This window comes from Ailuropoda melanoleuca, chromosome 9 (genome assembly GCF_002007445.2).
Source record: "Ailuropoda melanoleuca isolate Jingjing chromosome 9, ASM200744v2, whole genome shotgun sequence".
NCBI classification, from domain to species: domain Eukaryota; kingdom Metazoa; phylum Chordata; class Mammalia; order Carnivora; family Ursidae; genus Ailuropoda; species Ailuropoda melanoleuca.
This window is the reverse complement of record NC_048226.1, coordinates 25,145,245-25,164,482: the sequence shown is the minus strand read 5'-3', so window position 1 is coordinate 25,164,482 and position 19,238 is coordinate 25,145,245. Positions and strand designations below refer to the sequence as shown.

At 39.8% G+C, this 19,238-nt stretch overlaps 1 protein-coding gene across 3 annotated transcripts in view; it reads right to left on the bottom strand.

The window, feature by feature from the left end:
- GABRA5 (gamma-aminobutyric acid type A receptor subunit alpha5) overlaps positions 1-19,238 on the bottom strand; it is a 78,869-nt gene that overhangs the window by 46,122 nt on the left and 13,509 nt on the right. For all 3 annotated transcript variants that reach the window (XM_019802399.2, XM_002921833.4, XM_034667986.1), the window contains exons 4-6: positions 16,862-16,983; positions 15,003-15,070; positions 14,673-14,893 (exon numbers count right to left, since the gene is read on the bottom strand). In XM_019802399.2, coding sequence (XP_019657958.1) covers positions 14,673-14,893; positions 15,003-15,070; positions 16,862-16,983 — 411 coding nt within the window. The remainder of the gene's footprint in view (positions 1-14,672; positions 14,894-15,002; positions 15,071-16,861; positions 16,984-19,238) is intronic.

The window sequence follows — 19,238 nt, the reverse complement described above, 5'->3', positions numbered from 1 at the left end:
ACCCAATAGCCATTACAGCCGCTTGTGGTAGTGCTTGCCACAGAATTCATAAAGAATCAGTGAAATATGACTCCACCAAAGGAACACAGTAAACCTCTTGTAACTGGCCCCAAAGATCCAGGATTTGTCCAACAAAGAATTCAAAATAATTGTTCTAAGCATACTCTGAGAGTTACAGGAGAACACAGATAAATAACTGAACGACTTCAGGGAAATTATACAAGATCATAATGAGGAGATCAGCAAAGACATAGGGGGGAAAAGAATCAAAAACAGAACCACCGGAGCGGAAGAAGACAATGACTACACTGAAGAATTCAATGGAGAGCTACAACAGCAGACTTACCAAGCAAAAGAGATTATCAGTGAGTTAGAAGATAAATCAGTTGAAATTATCCAATCAGAGAAGTTAAAATAAAAAAGAATGAAAAGGAATGAAGAAAACCTATGGAATTTATAGGACACTATGAAGGGGAAAATGTACTATAATCAAAGAGGAGAAGAGAGGGAGAAGGGAGTGGAAAGCTTATTTAAAGAAATAATACCTGAGAATGTCCTAAAGTTGGGGAGAAATTTGGATATCCAGGGATGCCAGGGTGGCACAGTCGGTTAAGCAAGTGCCTGTGGCTCAGGTCATGGTCCCAGGGTCCTGGGACAGAGCCCCGCATCAGGCTCCCCGCTCAGTGGGAGCCTGCTTCTCCCTCTGTCCATTCCCTGCTTGTGCTCTCTTTCTGTTGCTCTCTCTCTCTCTCTCAAGTAAATAAATAAAAATCTTAAAAAAAAAAGAAATTTGGATATCCAAATTCATGAAGCTAATAAGTCACCCCAAAATTTCAATTCCAAATAACCTTCTCCAAGACAAATTATAATGAAACTCTCTAATATCAAAGACACAGAATTTTAAAAGAAGCAAGAAAAAAGCTTCTCTCATTCAAGGCTATCAGTGGATTTTTCAGCAAAGACCTTGCAGGCCAGAAAAGAACGAGATGATATACCTAAAGCACTAAATCAAAAAACAAAACACAAAAAAATGCCAATGTAGGCTACCTTACCAGGTAAAGCTGTCCTTCAGAAATGAAGGTGTCCTAAAGACTTCCCCTAGCAAACAAAAGCTGAAGGAGTTCATCACTAGTAGTCCTGTCTTACAAGAAAGGTTGAAAAGAGTTCTTCAAGCTGAAATTAAGGGACACTGATTAATAATATAAAAAAATATGAAAATATATAACAAACCAATAAAAGTAAGTATATAGCCAAATTCAGAATACACTATAATACTGTAATACAGTGGTGTGTTAATAAAAGCTAAAGGGAAAAAAAGTATTAAAAATAACTGTTGCTACAATAATTCATTAATAGACATACAATATAAAAAGATCAGTCTTCACATTAAAAACATAAAAGGGGGAAATAAAAGGGTAGAGATTTTGTATATGATTGAGGATACAATGTTACCAGCATAAAATAGATTGTGATATCTATAAGGTGTTTTATGGAAGCCTCATGTAAATATCAATTCACAAAGGAAAAGAACAAGAGAGGTAGAAAGGAACAAGGGAACTGCAAAACAACAAGAAAACAATTAATAAAATGGCATTAGTAAGTTCTTACCTGTCAATAATTACTCAATACAAATGGATTAAATTCTCCAATCAAAAGACATAGACTGGCTGTCTGGATAACAAAAGTAGACCCAATTACATGCAGCCTACAAGGGACTCAGTTTGACTTAAGGACATACATGGACTCTGAGTGAAGAGATGAAAAAAAAAAAAAGTCCATGAAAGTGGAAACAAAAAGAGAGGAGGAGTAGCTATACTTATATATGACAAAATAGATTTTAAGGCAAAAAAAAAAAAAACCTAACAAGAGATAAAGAAGGTCATTATATGATGAAGAGGTCAATACATCAAGAAGATAACAATCATAAATATATATGCACTCAACACTAGAAAAGCTAACTGTAATACTACATGTAAAACCTAAATTGAATACTAACAGATCTGAAAGGGGAAATAGAAAATAAAAATAAAAGTAGAGGACTGAATACCTCACTTTCAACAATGGATACATGATCCAGACAGAAAATCAATAAGGAAACATTGAACGTCTTTAGACCAAATGGACCCAACAGACATAATAACTATTTGCCAAGAAATTGGATAACCTAGAAGAGATAAATAAAAACCTAGATACATACAAACTACCAAGACTGAATCAGAAAGAAAGAAAATCTAAACAGATGAATGAGGAATAAGGAGATTGAATCACCTATCAAAACCTCCAAAAAGAAAAGCCCAAGACCTGATGATTTCAGTGGTGAAATCTGCCAACATTTAAAGAAGAATTAGCACCAATCCTTCTCAAACTCTTCCAAAAATCTTAGAGGAAAGAACACTGCAAAATTCATTTTACAAGGCCAGCATTATCCTGATATCAAGGCTAGACAATGGCACCATAAGAAAGGAAAAGAGCAGATAAATGTCCCTGATGAATACAGATGTAAAAATTCAAACACAAAAAAAAACATTAGTTCAATTCAAAACTATAGTAAAAGGGCCACAGTACAGAACCACAAAACCCCTGAATAGCCAAAGCAATCTCAAAAAAGAAAAGCAAAGCTGGAGGCATCAAAATTCCAGACTTCAAGTTATATTTACAAACCTGTAGCAATCAAAACAGTATGATACTGGCATAAAAATAAACACATAGATCACTAGAACAAAATAGAAAACCCAGAAATAAACCCACAATTATATGGTCAATTAATCTTCAACAAAGTAGGGAAAAATATCCAGTGGGAAAAAGACTGTCTCTTCAACAAATGGTGTTGAGAAAACTGGACAGCAACATGCAAAAGAATGAAAGTGGACCACTTTCTTACACCATATACATAAATAAATTAAAAATGGATGAAAGACCTAAATGTGAGACATGAAACCATAAAAATCCTAGACTAGAACACAGGCAGTAACTTCTTTGACATCAGCCTTAGCAACTTCCTTCTAGATATGTCTCCTTTTTTTTTTTAAAAGATTTTATTTATTTATTTATTTGGCAGAGAGAGAGACAGCCAGCAAGAGAGGGAACACAAGCAGAGGGAGTGGGAGAGGAAGAAGCAGGCTTCCCAGCGGAGCAGGGAGCCTGATGTGGGGCTCGATCCCAGGACCCTGGGATCACACCCTGAGCCAAAGGCAGGCGCTTAACAACTGAGCCACCTAGGTGCCCCTAGATATGTCTCTTAAGGCAAGGCAAACAAAAAGCAATAAAAAGCTATTGGGACTATATGAAAATAAAAAGTTTCTCCACAGCAAAAGAAACAATCAACAAAGCTAAAAGGCAGCCTATGGAATAAGAGAAGATACTTGCAAATGACATATGGGTTAGCACCCAAAATATATAAAGAACTTACAAAACTCAACACCCCAAAAAAGAATAATCCAATTAAAACATGGACTGAAGACTTGAACAGACATTCTCCAAAGAAGACATACAGATGGCCAACAAACACATGAAAGATGCCCAACATCACTGATCATCAGGGAAATACAAATCAAAACCACCTCACACTTGTCACAATAGCTAAACTCAGCAACATAAGAAACGACAGGTGTTGGTGAGGGATGTGGACAAAGGGGAACCTCTTGCCTTGTTGGTGGGAATGTAAACTGGTGCATCCACTCTGGAAAACATTATGCAGTTTCCTCAAAAAGTTAAAAATATAACTACCCTATGACCCAGCAATTGCACTACCAGGTATTTACCCAAAGAATACAAAACCACTAATTCAAAGGCATACATGCACCCCAAGGGTTATAGCAGCATTGTCTACAATTGCCAAATTATGGAATCAATCCATGTGTCCACTGATTGATGAATGGACAAAAAGATGTGTGTTAAACACACACACCACACACACACACACACACACACACACTAGAATATTACGCAGCTATAAAGAATCAAATCCTGTCATTTGCACTGACATGGATGGAGCTCTACAGTATTATGCTAAACAAAATAAGTCAGTGAGGGAAAAACAATACTATGATTTCACTTATATGTGGAATTTAACAAACAAAGCAAAGGCACATAGGGGAAAGAGAGAGAGAGAGGCAAACCAAGAAACAGACTCTTAACTACAGAGAACAAACTGATGGCTACCAGAGGGGAGTGTGGTGGGAGGGGTTACATAGGTGATGGAGATTAAGGAGGGCACTTGCTGTGATGAGCCCTGGGTGATGTATGGAAGTGTTGAATCACTATATTGTACACCTGAAATTAAAATTACACTGAAATGTTAACAAACTAGAATTTAAATAAAAACTTAAAAAATAAGGCCCATACATCATGATCAAGCAGGATTTATTCCTGGGATTCAAGGATGTTTCAATATACAGAAATCAATAAATATGAAACACCACATTAATAGAATAAAAGATAAAAATCATATGATCATCTTGATAGAGGCAAAACACTAACAAAATACAACATCCTTTCATGATAAAAACACTGAACAAATTTGGAATAAAAGGAACATAACATAAAGAGGTCATATGACAAACCCACAGCTAACATTATACTCAATGGTGAAAGTTTAAAAGCTTTTCCTCTAAATCAGGGACGAGGCAATAGTGGCCACCCTCACCTCTCCTATTCAACACAGTACTGGAGTGCTGCCCAGAGCAATCAGTGAAGAAAAATAAATAAAAAGTATCCAAATTAGAAATAAAAAAGTAAAACTCCTCTTTGTTTGCAGATGATATGATCTTATATAGACAGAATCCTAAAGACCCAACCAAGAAACTGTTAGAATCAACAGATTCAGTAAAGCTGCGGGATACAACATCAACACACAGAAATTAGTTGTTTCTCTACACTAACAATTGGACATTTGAAAATGAAATAAAGAAACCAATTCCATTTACAATAGTATTCAGAAACAATAAAAGACTTAAAAATAAATTTAACTAAGGATGTTAAAGATGTGTACGCTGAAAACTACATGACTTTGATGAAAGAAACAATGAATAAAAAATGAGAACAAACACAATCCTGTGTTCATGGATCGAAGAATGAACCTTGTTAAAATGTCCGTATTACCCAAAGCCATCTATGCATTCAATGTAATCCCTACCAGAATTCTAATGGCATTATTCACATAAGTAGAAAAAACAATCCTAAAATTCATATGGAATCACCAAGGACCCTAAATAACCAAAGTTGTCCTTGGAAAGAAGAGCAGAGCTGGAAGACCACACGTCCAGATTTCAACAATATTGTGAAGGTGTAGCAATCAAAGCACTACGGTATACTGACTTAAATATAATCACAGAGACCCATGGAACAGAATCAAGAGCCCAGAAAGAAATCCTCATATTATAATCAATTAATGTTTGACAAAGGAGCCAAACAAGCTCATTGGGAAAAAAATAGTCTCTTTAATAGTGTTGGGAAAATAGCAGACAAATGAAATTGGAACCCCATCTTTTACCATTCACAAAAAATAACTTGAAATGGATTAAAGACTTAAATATAAGACTTGAAACCATAAAACTCCTAGAAGAAAACACATGGGAAAAGCTCCTTGACACTGGTCTTGGCAATGATTTTTGGCAACAAACAGCACAAGCAACAAAAGAAAAAATTAATAAGTGGGACTATATTAAACCAAAAAGCTTCTGCACATCAAAATAAATACTCATCAATATGAAAAGGCAACCTTGGAACTGGAGAAAAAATTTGCAAATCACATATGTGGTAAGATATTAATTTCCAAAATATATAAAGAACTCATATAATTCAATACCAAAAAAATCAATTTAAAAAAAATATGCAAAGGCACTGAAAAGGTGTTTTTCCAAAGAAGACATACAAATGGTTAACAGATATATGAAAATGTACTCAGCATTGCTAATAATCAGGAAAATGCAAATCAAAACCACAATGAGATATCGCTTCACACCTGTCAGGATGGCTATCATCAGAAAGACAAGAGATAAAAAGTGTTGACAAGGATGTGGAGAAAAGGGAACCCTTGTGCACTGTCAGTGGGAATGCAAACTGGTACAGCCACTATGGAAACAGTATGGAGGTTCCTCAAAAAAATTAAAAACAGAACTACCGTATGATCCCACAATCGCACTTCTCAGTATATATCCAAATAAAATATAAAATATAACTAAGATCTCAAGGAGATAACAGCACTCCCATAGTCAGTGCAGCATTATTCACAATAGCCAAGACACGGAAGCTGTCTAAGTGCCCTTCTATGGATGAATGGACAAAGACAATGTGGCATATTTATAAAATAGAATATTTTCCATGAGAAAAAATGGAAATCCTGCCATTTGAGGTTATCATAAAAGAACTTTGAGGGCATTATGCTACATGAAATAAGTGAGAGAAGACACATACTATATGATATCACTTAGATGCAGAATCTGAAAGATCTGAACTCATAAAAATAGAGAGTAGGTTGGTGGTTGCCAGGGGCTGGCTGGTGTACAAAATGGGAAGATTTGGTCAAGGGTATAGACTTATAAGATGAATAAGTTCTGGGAGTCTGACATGCAGCATAGCGATTACAGTTAATAATGCTGTATTATATACTCAGAGGTTGCTAAGAGAGTAGGTCTTAAACATTCTCAAAAAAAAAAGGTAGGCATGTGGTAAGATGGAGGTGACAACCATTTTGCAATATGTAAGTGTATCATCTCAACATGCTGTAGGCTTAAACTTACACTGGGTTATGTGTCAATTATATCTCAGAAAGCCTGAAAAATAAATATGTAAGTAAAAAAATTGTAGCATAAATGCTTTAACTACCCTTAAACTCTTTTAAAATGTTATTGGAGTCTGAGAAGTCCCGGCATCCTCTGACCATTGTCTTTTCTTCATCCCTATTGGCTTACAGTGCTGTGTGTGCAAATATGATCAGGGCCAGTGGATAAAGATGACCACTGGAAAATGTTTTTGCTTCTCTTAAACCAGGCTGATTGCAATGGAAATTTCCATGATAACCTAAATGTCCTATATCTGTTCTGTCCAATACAGAAGCTACTCCACTTCTAGCCACTGGCCTCTTGACATAGACTAATACAACTGAGGAACAGAATTTCAAATTTTATTTAAGTTTAACATGCCATATGTGTTTATAGGCTATGGTATTGGACAACACACATTATAGGAAAAACAAAAACAAAAAACTCATGACTCCAGGCTACTTGGGAAATATTTTAAGTGTCAGAAGTTTAAGTATTTTTCCTTCTTTTCCATAAGCATCACTTTTCCTTCCTTTCCATATGCATCAGGCAAATTCCTAATTATTTTCAGGGTAAATACAGAAATCCTCACTGCATTAGCCATATTACCAAGACAGTGACTCCTCTGAATTTAATACTACCCAAGATATTTGGCTAGTATTTATGGATCATCTCAAGCTGAAAACATGGAGAGAGTGTGCATGAGATGAGATGACCAATTTCAGCATCGGTTGACCATAATCTTAGTTGATAATAGGAGGGCTGGTTATTAACTTTTTCCAGGTGAAGGGAGGGAAGGACTTTTTCAGCATCCCCTTGAAGTTAAGTCAGCACTCTGGTGACCCAATGACTTGGTGGTAGATTCAATCTGATTACCCCTTGGGGAAAGTGTGGGGCTAAGGGTGGATTTCTTGGCTCTGAGCATCCTCAGATCTGTTGCAGATATGCCAACTACATTTCCACGGCAACACATCCCAGAAATGCAACAGTTTATTTTCCCCTGACAGTGTTTTAGTGAAACCAGTGTTTTACTTGAATCTGTGAATTAGCAGGGCACTCAGCAACTCTCTATCCTAAATTGGCATAGCACCACCTGGTGGACATTATTTTCACACGCGTTGGCAGAAATGCGTGCCTAGCTTCTGATTGTCTACTTCTTAGATATTATATTAAAATGGATACAGGCAGATGGATTTGGCATTTGGGCTTTAGTGATAGTCTAATACCTCATCTATCAATGGGCATAAAATGGTCCTAAATTCTTAGGGTGTTAGGAGTCTACGTTTCTGAAGCACAGCACATATGTTTTTGAAAAGTAATTAGCAGACCAGCCTAAGTGATTCTTTCTTTTCAGGTATTACCTTTGTGAGGCTGGGGACCTGGGGCTGGGGGCCTGGAGCCAAGACCCCAGCCAGCAGCTGCCTGGGGCTTTCCACCCAGAGCCTGCAACCATCACCTCCAAAGAGTAGTCATTAGAGATTCCTGGAGACCTTTTGAAGACGTGGCCCTGAGCTTGCAGGTTGCTCATTTCCAAGAAGGTCCCTGCCTGGACAGGAAAGTGAAGAGCTGCACCAGGAGGTTGGCTTCTCTCTCACTAGTAGACAGTGTCTGACAGCCTCTGTGGGGTCAGGACCTCAGAAGACAAAAATGTGCTGGAGATGGCCCACTTGCAAAGGATGAGATGGTCCTTCATGAAGTATGTGCCTAGCAGTCCAAACTGGATTGAATTGACCCAGGATAATTTCAGTCATGTTTTCAAACCAAATATGCAAGAAATATGTATTAAAATATCCTCACTTGTATCCCACAAGTACAAATTGTTAGCCAAACATCAACTTGAATCTTTATAAACTGGTGGAAACCTATGCACTGAGCACGGTTGTGAAAGAGGAATTCTGCAGGTCTCCTGTCTCAATTCCTCAGACTAAGGTCTGAGAATTAGGAGGCCCTCAATTAAGAGAAGGCAGTGTCATGCATTCCTCTATCACTGTCCCTGCATAAACATGCAGGATATTCCTCTTGAGGGCCAGCCCAGGTGCCAGGCGCAGGCAACGAGATTACTCAGGATGCCACAACACACAGAGAACCCACAGGTGAGTCAGGGTGCAACAGGCTGATGGAGAGGAGGAGACTTCGGGAAGAAGTCCTGGGGAAGTCTCGGTTTTCCGTGGCTGAGGAAACTGAGGGAGGGTGTGGATATGTGTGTGATGGGACGATGAAGATCAGAGCGTGGTGCATAGGTCAGGTTGCACGTCCCCAGATTTAGATCGTTTTCAGTCAAGACAGTGCACATGCTGTTCTGTGGGAGTCATTTCCCAAAGGGAAAGAAGAAAGCCAATGCTACTAGAAATCTCAGGCTGAGTCAACTTTTAGACATTGGTTGCTAATCACATCTTGTGTACCAAAAGGGGCAACAGTCTGTCTTCATCTTTGCATATAAAGTGTGAAGGAGGAAGTGATAGAGAGGATTTCCACTCCCACTTCTGGTAAAAGGGAAATTGGTAGTTTTTCTAAAGAACAACTTGGAAGTGGGTATCAAAAGTCTCATCTTTTGGCCAGTTCTTGGAATTTACCCCAAAGATATAATTATGAGTTTGCATGGCAATGTTGCTTATGACAGAGGAAAAATGGAAATGACATGAATTTTTGTTAGACACCATATAATGACAGGATATCCACAAGATGGAATGTGATGGACCATGAAGTTTCAGAATGATGTTTAATGATATGAGGGGGTTTCAATATATTTTAAATCATAAAAGCCATTTACAAAACACTTTTCAGAGAGTAAGACCACTCAAAAGCTACAGGAAAGTATGTGTGCAGACATACACAGATATACACAGGTGTGCACACATGTCTACACACACAAACACATGTAATTGATCACTTCAAACTTCTAACGCTGATTCTCTTTGGTCTGAGTGTTATCATAGCTGTATTCCATACTTGGTGATTTTCTATGTTTTACAAATTTTTAAATCATATTTTTATCCTTGTCATTAAAATAAATGTTATCTTAAATATTGCAAGATTTAGCCAACATATCTGTTGGTATGAAACACATTTTTATCTAGACCCTGGTGTAGTGTATGTGTGTATAAATACAGATATATAGATGACTGTATGTGTATATAGGGGTACGTATACATATCAGTACCCTGTGAAAAACTTCTATTTATAAATGTATAATTTCCTTTAAATAGGTTATCCACAAGTCAAACATGTATAATATACATACAACTTCCTTCGTTATTGTCTTCTAACTTTAACGGAGGTGGCCAATGACTATGCAAAAATGTGACTATGCTGCCTCCCAGTGGCCATTCCAGGAATAAGTGTCTACACTACCAGTTTTCAAACCTACATTCTCAGACACTACAGCTATGCTGCTTAGGAAGAAAAGAAATGAAAAGCAACAACAGAAAATGGCCTTAAGAGATAAAAATGACCAAGGACTCATGACTACTAAGTGACAGAGTCAGGACTTGAACCCTAAAGCACGTGCTCTTTTCACTACATCATAGTCCCCAACTCAAAGTAGTGCTGTCCACCGATGACAATCTAAATGGGGTGTAAGCAATGATAAAGATACCCCTTTCGATTAAGACAAGTGCTAAAAGCACATGTAATAAAGATGATTATGAGATAAACTTTGAGAACAGTGTTATTTCACAGAACAGATGACAGATCTTCCATAATGCATGTGAAGAAGTGTTTAAAAACAATTGTAATAACTAAATTTAAAAGTTCTGTACTTGCTTGGTAGGAAAAGAACAGCGTTTTTTTTTTTTAAGTGAAGAGATGTGTTTGCCATTTTTAAATGCATTTAGAGTAGTATTAAAAAACACACGTAATAAAGATGTTTATAAAAGTTGTAAAAAAATACGCCTTTCTCAAATAAAAATAGCACAGGCAAATACTTGCTGTGTGAAAGCGACAATGTAGAGTGGCATGCAGTGCATGAATCTGTCCAGTATTTTTACTACATACAGTGCATTCTATGACCCCTCCAATGGCCCAATAGCACTGTAAAATATTTGCCTGGACATCTCTATTACAGGTCTATTGCAAGATGATCTTGGATAGAATGGCAGCCAGGTTTTCTGAGACAGACAGAACTGTGTGGTTCTAGCAGAGCCTGCCTTCTAGAAAGATCTTTCTTGCCTAGAGTGGTTTCCTACACAAGACACTGAGAGAGACTTGCTCTTCTGCTAGAGGCCCAAAGACCAGGGAAATATGCCCTAAAGTGGTCCTCACTGTGGGTCTCACAAGAGTTTGCACTATTAGAAGATGTGGGGAACAGGGAGGTGAGAGGAGGGCATTGTATCCCAGCTCACGTGCTCATAAAGGAAAATGGATCATCTGATTTGGCATGCTCCCTTAGAGACATGGTCATCCTATACCACCTGGCCTTGCCTGGGCATGAAATTGGGACCATTGCTATGTGATGACAACCACAAGTTCCACCCAGTAAAAACAAACAAACAAACAAACAAACAATTAGCAAGGCTGTCCAGAAGGACAAGTCTTTCGGTCCCTAGATGGACAGATGTCAGTGTCTGGGCTCTGCACCTCCTCTCTCCAGCCCTTCAAGGGAAGGCCCAGGAAATTGCTGTGTTGAGTTTCCCTGTGAGGTTTCCTGGCTACCTGTCTAATGTCTGAAGCACAACTCTGGAGACGGTTCTGTCAAATGTATCACTCTGTTTGCTGGAAGACTGTCCTCAACAAATTGTTCCGTACTCCGTAAGTCTCATCTCCTTAAGGGTCCAACCGGAAATGTCTGTTGCTCTCTATGGAATTATCTCGGGCAGCTGGTGATTTTCTTTACATCCTATAAGCCGATGACCCACTGGTAGCAGAAAGTTCTTCAGAGCCAAATTGGCAATGACTTCCAGGCAAGCACCTAAGACTTTTTGGCAGACATTTCGGGAGCAAATGACAGCAATAGCTTATGTTCCCTTGGCTTTTTTGGAATCACTTATTTAAAGAATTCCATCTTAAGAATGGTGTGTATCTTTGAACGCTACTTTAAATGATCTCTGGAGATGGTGAGGATTTTACACAAATAAACCCCATCCTTGTACCATAATCTTTATGGAATTACTTTTTCGAAGTTGGTAACAGTATTTTATTAGACATTTGTCTCAGTGCATCACATGAACCCTAGTTTGTTCTATACTTTCATATTCCATCTTTTTCATTAAGTCCAAAGTTTGGATAAAAATGTAAAAATAGGGGCGCCTGATTGGTTCATTCAGTTAAGCATCCAACTCTTGGTTTTGGCTCAGGTCGTGATCTCAGGGTCATAAAATCAGGCGCTGTGCTGGGCATGGAGCCTACTTAACATTCTCTCTCTCCCTTTCCCTCTGTCCCCCCTTGCCCCTGCACGTTCACACTCTCTCTCTTTAAAAAATGTAAAAATACAGTCTTGGTTGGAAAATGTGAATTTTTTAGATTCCTTCCAATGATTGGTACCGTAAGTAACATAATAATAGAAATCTTTGTACATAAAGCTTAGTCTATATTCCTAATTATTTCCTTAAGACAGACATCACATGGGAATTACCAGATCTACGTCTATCATTGTTTTTCCAAGGCTTGACAGGAATGACCCAGATGCTAAACAGAAAGGCTCTAACAATGACAGGGTGGGGGCGCTGAGACACCAATGGCTGTGCGATTAGTCCTATCATATACTATCTTTGCTAAATCAATAGGTAAAATGCTATCAAATTATAGCTATAGTTCTACCACATAAAATTCACAACACTTTCAAGTGGAACTATGTACACTTCCCAAATGCATATGACTGCAAGAGAAAACTCATTATCAATTTTGCAAATCATTAGCAGACTTCCTCTGCATAAATAAACAAGGACAAATTACTGCTGACAATGCTCTGGTTCTCACCATCTTCCTTCAGGGTGTAACATCTGAGAAGAGTAAGAAAAAGGCTAGTATATGTCTAGTAAGGCTGCATCCTCCAATTTTCAAGTGTGGTGGATTAAACAAGGAAACTGCTTAGACCTGAATTCAAATTCCTACTGCCTTTCACACTAGCTGTGTGACCTTGGGCTGATCACCAAACCTCTCTGAGCCTCATTCTCTTCGTTGGTTAATGGAAATGGTATCACGTAGTGGCCAGGCTGTTTGTGAAGTTTCCAGGTACATAGATACTCAGTAAGAGGCCCCTCTGCCGTCCCTTCCCCTTCTAAACAAGGCCTACTTAACCCTGTTCGAACAATCATGCACCAAGATTAAAGCATCCCACTGTCTTGGGCCTAAATACACTCTTTTAGTGTTAGAAACCAGATGTGAATCAAGGTCAATAATCTGTGGGGACTAGGGATATTTTTACTCTTTGAACAGAACGAAGGCACACAGCAGACTCACACGGTGCCCCCACGTTAATGGCGTCCAATCATTCACCCCAACCAGCATCTTCTAAGACCTGGGACTCTCCCCATTCTCTGCTCACAAGCCTGAACAAAGTACCCTTAGATTCAATGCACAGACTGACTCCCTTTTACAAGAATGATGACCAAGGGCTAGTTTTCAACACTTGAGATCTTTTGTAGCTTTTCAAAATACTTCTCTGCATGGAGAATGGAGAATGTGCTGACCCAGAGCACTGATGTTCACAACTCATGTTTCCATCTACTGGCAAAACATATTCAAGACCAATGTAGGGAAAAGGAAGGAGAAATAGCACAAAATGCTTAGGTGTGTATTATAGGTTCATTTATCAGAATCCTTATTGGGCTGTTATGAGAAAAATTGAGATCTATTGTCAAATAGGTTTGGGACACATGTATCAAAACGTTCCTCAGACCATATGTTAGGGCATGTAGCCTCAGAAGATGACAGCATCAATGTTATTTCCACTATGATTACTTCTTTCAAACATAGTTTATTCTAAAGAATCATGTTAGGTGGAGAGAAAAATTCCCATAATGCCCATACAAATACATGTTGCTTTTTAAATTTAACTTAGCTTTAGTGCTTTTTTTTATTTAAAAAAAAAATCTTTCTTGAAAAATACTTAGGCCCACCATGGAAACTGAAAAGCTATAAAGGCCTTTCTCGCGAGTCAATGTATTGATTTACTCAAATGCAATGAATAATTCAGAATTTAAAAAGAAATGACTACCGATCATTTAAAAATAGAAATACTAAAATTTAACCTCAGCATTGGACGGTTACCAAAACATATGAGAAATGGGGGCGCCTGGGTGGCTCAGTCATTAAGCGTCTGCCTTAGGCTCAGGGCGCGATCCCAGCGTTCTGGGATTGAGCCCCCATCAGGCTCCCTGCTCCGCTGGGAGCCTGCCTCTTCGTCTCCCACTCCCCCTTCTTGTGTTCCCTCTCTCACTGCCTCTCTCTCTGTCAAATAAATAAATAAATAAATAAATAAATAAAATCTTAAAAAAAACATACATACACACAAACACATGAGAAATGGGCTTAAAATTTACAAGGGTGCACAACTGCAATAAAAGAAAGGATTCCCTTAGAGCTTTTTAAATAAATTTTTGTATAAAATAAATTTTCTGTAACTTAACATTATCTAGGTCACTATTCCAAAGATGCTTTCTGTCTTGAACCAACAAGTATAGATAGCAAACACGTGGGCCTATAGCAGCTCAGGTAAATAATCTACATGGACATCGGTATGGACAGGTCAAAAGGTAAAAACTACCCCCCAACACGCATGTGCTCACACACACGAAGCAATCTTTGAACCCATTAGGCCGTAGGACCCTCAGGGCAGGACAGACAGTGGCGGCATGCGGCCTGCGCTGCGCCCCTGGCCAGTCGCGGAGATGGCCGCCCCACCTCTGCCGCAGTGCGCACCCGGTGCGACCGCCCTGGGCGCTGCGCCCTCTCCCCACAGCTGTGCGTGCTCACCGCATGGTGTAGAGCAAAGTGCCGTCGTCCTCCAGCCTCAGCAGCTTGTTGGGTGTGGTCATGTTGTGGGCGATGGACTTTTTCCCGTTGTGGAAGAATGTGTCTGGGGTCCAGATTTTGCTGGCAAGAAGATTGTTGAGAGGGAGGCGCTGCATGGGCCCTTTAAACCGAAGCCTTTCATCTTTCCAGCTTTGTCGGAAAAACACATCTATGGTATATTCCTAATGCAAAGGAAGGCAACCAGATGATGTGTCAGTAGAGAAGGCCCTTATGGAGTTGGTTCAGTGCCTATTTAGAAGGGTCTGGGTGGGTCCATGCCCTGAGACCTACCATTTCCGTGTCGGACACAGGGCCGAAGCTGGTGACGTAGATGTCCGTCCTCACCTGAGTGATTCGTTCTGAAACACAGACACAGGTTCCTGCCTGGGCACGGAGCTCACGGGGAGCCACCCATGGCAGCGTCTTTATGTCCTTAGTCTAGGAACCAATTTCACTCTTGGCAATCACAGGGCTTTAATAATGTCTGTTGAATTTGGAAAACTTGAGAAATACCAAATGAAGCCAAACTGCTCCAAACTATAGCAGGAAATAAAATGCCCATCGTGTAAGGAGAGGGTGTTGGCTCTCATTGTACTTCTTGCCCCGTGAGGATCAGTCATGAACACAGCAGAAAGGGGTCCTGGCTGTGGGACCTCGGGTGGGCTTTAGTTTCCTCCTCCCTAAACCTGGAACAATACTCTAGCCTCACAACGCATAACCCGCTCCCCCACAATCACCGGCTTTAAAACGGTTAGGCAGTTCTGATGAGGGGATAAGAGCTGAAGGAATGTCTAATCAAAACTGCAGCACTGGGTGGTCTCTGGCAAAAGGCTGTATGAGAAAGTGTCCACAGTGTGGCTTGGGACAGGACCGTTTGAGAAGACACATCTCACTTTATGTTGCATTTTGTTAGAAATTTTTATCATGACAGACTATTATATCAGTTACGATTATTAAATTTATAAAGCAATAAAATTAGCTACCCCCTGTGGTCATGAACGGGGACCATTCACAGTATACTACAGTTCACTATAAATAAGGCCACACGACTGGTAGCATTGCTGAGTCACAGCCGGGGAGTGGGGGGGGGGGCGGCGGGGACTTTTCTCCCTGGACATCTCATTGCGTGGTAATCATATACATGCATGGTGTGTGTTTATGTGTATGCAGGTGTTAGTATGATGCTGTGTGCTTTCGGTGCCCGCTGAGGTGCCAGCCCCAGCAGGCAGCCCCTTTGGCTGTCTGTGGTGTTCACAGGATCCTGCCCCACAGAAGTGTGCCACATGCCAGGTGGATGAGAGAATATTGTATAGCAGCAACTCATCTCTACATTCTTTGATCCTTGTGGATGTGTTCAAAGGGACAAGGGCTGCTGGACATTAGAGACCCAGGCTCAGAGGGTGGAGTAAGACAGTCAAGGAGGCTCTGTGGACTTTCCTTGCCAAAAAGGTAGAGAATGGCAATTCATGCTTCAAGTGAATCACCCTGTTAAAAATGCAATAATGGAAAATAACTTTTTCCCCTAGGAATGTAGTTGCTAGAGGGTCTCTAACTTACCTAATGGAGCAAGTTCAAATGCACCACATCTAAATCAGCTAGAGCCAAGGGCACTACACATGCCTGGAAACAGCACATGAGTCTCAGCACAAAACTAAGCTGTTCTAATTGCGCCCTGAAAGCGCATTTTGCTATCCACTTATTTTTTATCAACTTCCATGAGGTTAAAGTAAATACAATGATTATGGTCCTAGTGAAAAAATTAAACATAATATATAAAGATATAAAGAGCAATTGCATTAAACAGTGGATTGTGAAAAGGATTTGCATCAATACAAAAGCAGGAAGTTGATGATGCATTATTTAACAGAAGGTAATCTTGGCTTTAGTAACACCTAAGAATTGGTTCCTCCCTAAGCGAAGCAGAATGGATGGATGATCTGAGGAAAAGGGAGTTTGCAGAGAGACCACATCCCCCAGCTTCTTGTACCTGGGAAATGACAATAAAGGATGCAGGACGCCTTGCAACAACGTCAGTTCACACTCCTGGCAAGGAAGCTCTTGAATGAATTGTCTGAATCACAGCAGACATGAGCCTGAGACTGAGTTTAAGCCTGTACCTGGTGGGCTGCAGCTGAGGAGAACCTACTTACCACCAAGGCCAGGCCGCAGTCTATTGTCATACCCGTCCAAAAGGCCATCCAAGATCCTGGTAAATATTGTGATGTTGTCATTAGTCTCATCTTTTACTGAACTGGTTGGCATCTGTGAAAAGCTTTTTAACAGAGAAACAAGAATTTGAACTTGCATTGCATATTTTTTCTTTTTTTTACAAATTCTTCTCAAAATATAGAAACCAGAAAATAATATGGTGACTTGTCTTGGAGGGAGGGCACCTGAAAACAATCTCCTCTACTAATCTACGCTACTGTTGTTCATAGACAAGCCTTAATTCTTGAATTTCCATAGAGTGTGCTGGCTCTGGGCTGGTCATCCATCAACCTAACGTGATGCTCAAACTCTGTCTTTCCCTAATTCTGAGGCACAGTTTATATTAAGATTATAGCCATTTAAAAAACGTTAGCCACTACACATAGACTAGCAGAGCCTAATCCACTCTTAGGGGAGTTCAGAAGTTTGGTTTAAACACAGAAAAACTGAGTCTTCATATTATTAACGAATCACCTGTAATGAGCAGTAGTGGGGTGTGGAGAGGATGTTCAAAGATGCTGCAATGTGAAAGACTGGTGGGCCCAAATTTCACCGCATCCCTAATTGGAAGCATTTGTGCCATGAGTAGTATGCCAGAATGAGAGCATATGGTGATAGAAACAATCAAGTTTGAGAAATGTCTCTGGGCTTCCTCACTCATCAACACTGCTTCTTGCTGGCACATTCAGCTCCAACCAAGAGACATGACCCAGGGGCCATGAATTGTAAAGACCAATCTGAAAACCTTATTAGGATTTACTCAGCATCACCTCAGATCAGGGACTCAGGAAGCACAGTATTCTGAATGACCAAGCATGTCAGACTTACAGTAAAACCCCAAGAAGAGTAGGCTGAACCTTCAAAGAAAAACCAAGACCAGTCCTGGTTTGTCCAATTCAGTGCAGTTATCCAGGCCCCAAATTTTCTGTAGGTGATCTGGAGCAGACGGAAATGAGAAACTGCCCTGAGGATATGCGGGCAAACTGAGGAAGTTATTTGGGAGGGAAAGAAAGTCCTAAGTCTAGAAGACGGTAATACGCCTCAAGAACATGTATCCCACCACAAGTTTCTACAGCTGCTTTCAAATGTTGCAAAAAGCAAGACGTTTGGAATTACCAAGAACTTGACCTATACATACGGCTTGGCTTCAAGTAGAACTTATGTAGCTGAAAGCCAACAGTGGGTCCCAAGAAGTTAGCACCCTGGGCACTTGGGAGAAGAACAGGAGATCCCTGGAATTCCCCTGAAGTCCCTCCTACGGTGTGCCAGCTCTACTAATGGGGTATAAATTGTCTGAAATGAGAGTGAGACCGGCCATCAGCAGTTGGATGCTGAGGGCAGAATCGATGTATGCCTGCCCCACCCAGTTCTTGAAACTTGGGCATCTGTATTGATTGCATCTAAACAGATCAATTCTTTACTGCTCTAAAGCTATTCTCTTTTGAATGAGAGAGTATAAAGTTCTTTTGATCTAATTTTCACATCATAATAAAGCATATAGTGGAAACTCTAATAAGCTAAAATTCAGTCCTGTTCGTATGCAGCCCACAGACACAATTTTTTTACTCTGTGACTTAGTGTTTAAAAATATTAAATTCCCTTTTCTCTGACATTCACTGTAGTTTCACACTTTAGAACGATGAAGGACTCAGCCTCACAGACCTAATACCAGGACAAAAGGCCTTAACACTGTCCCCTGGGTTTGTGAGAGAAAGAAACACTGACATTTTGTACTTGCCCAGCTGAGTAAACTGCTCAAACTAAATCTGGCCTCACTGTCCACTTCTTATGGTGTTCACAACTCTTAACAATAAGTTTGGTTACTTAATTCTAGGCTTAAGTGTTTAAGTGTCTGGTTTGGGGGCGCTTCACTGCTTCTTTAACTTAGAATAGAGGGGAGAGCATACACACTAGCAGAAAAAGCATATCACTTCCTTGTGCAATCTAAAAAAGACAAACTTGCAGAAAAAGAAAGTAGAATGGCAGTCAGCAGGGGTTAGGGGTGGAGAATTCTAGGGATGTTGGTCAAGGAGTATAAACTGGTAACTAGAAGATGGATAAATTCTGGAAATCTAATGCACAGCATAGTGATTATAGTCAATAGTACCATATTATAAACTTCAAATCTGCTAAAAGATTCGATCTTAAATGTTCTCACCACAAAAAAGAAATGATTATTATTTTTTAATTATTTCATTAGACAGAGAGAGAGAGAACACAAGCAGGAGGAGCAGCAGGCAGAGGGAGAGGGAGAAGCAGACTCCCTGCCAGGAGCCTGACACGGGGCTCCATCCCAGGACCCTGGGATCATGACCTGAG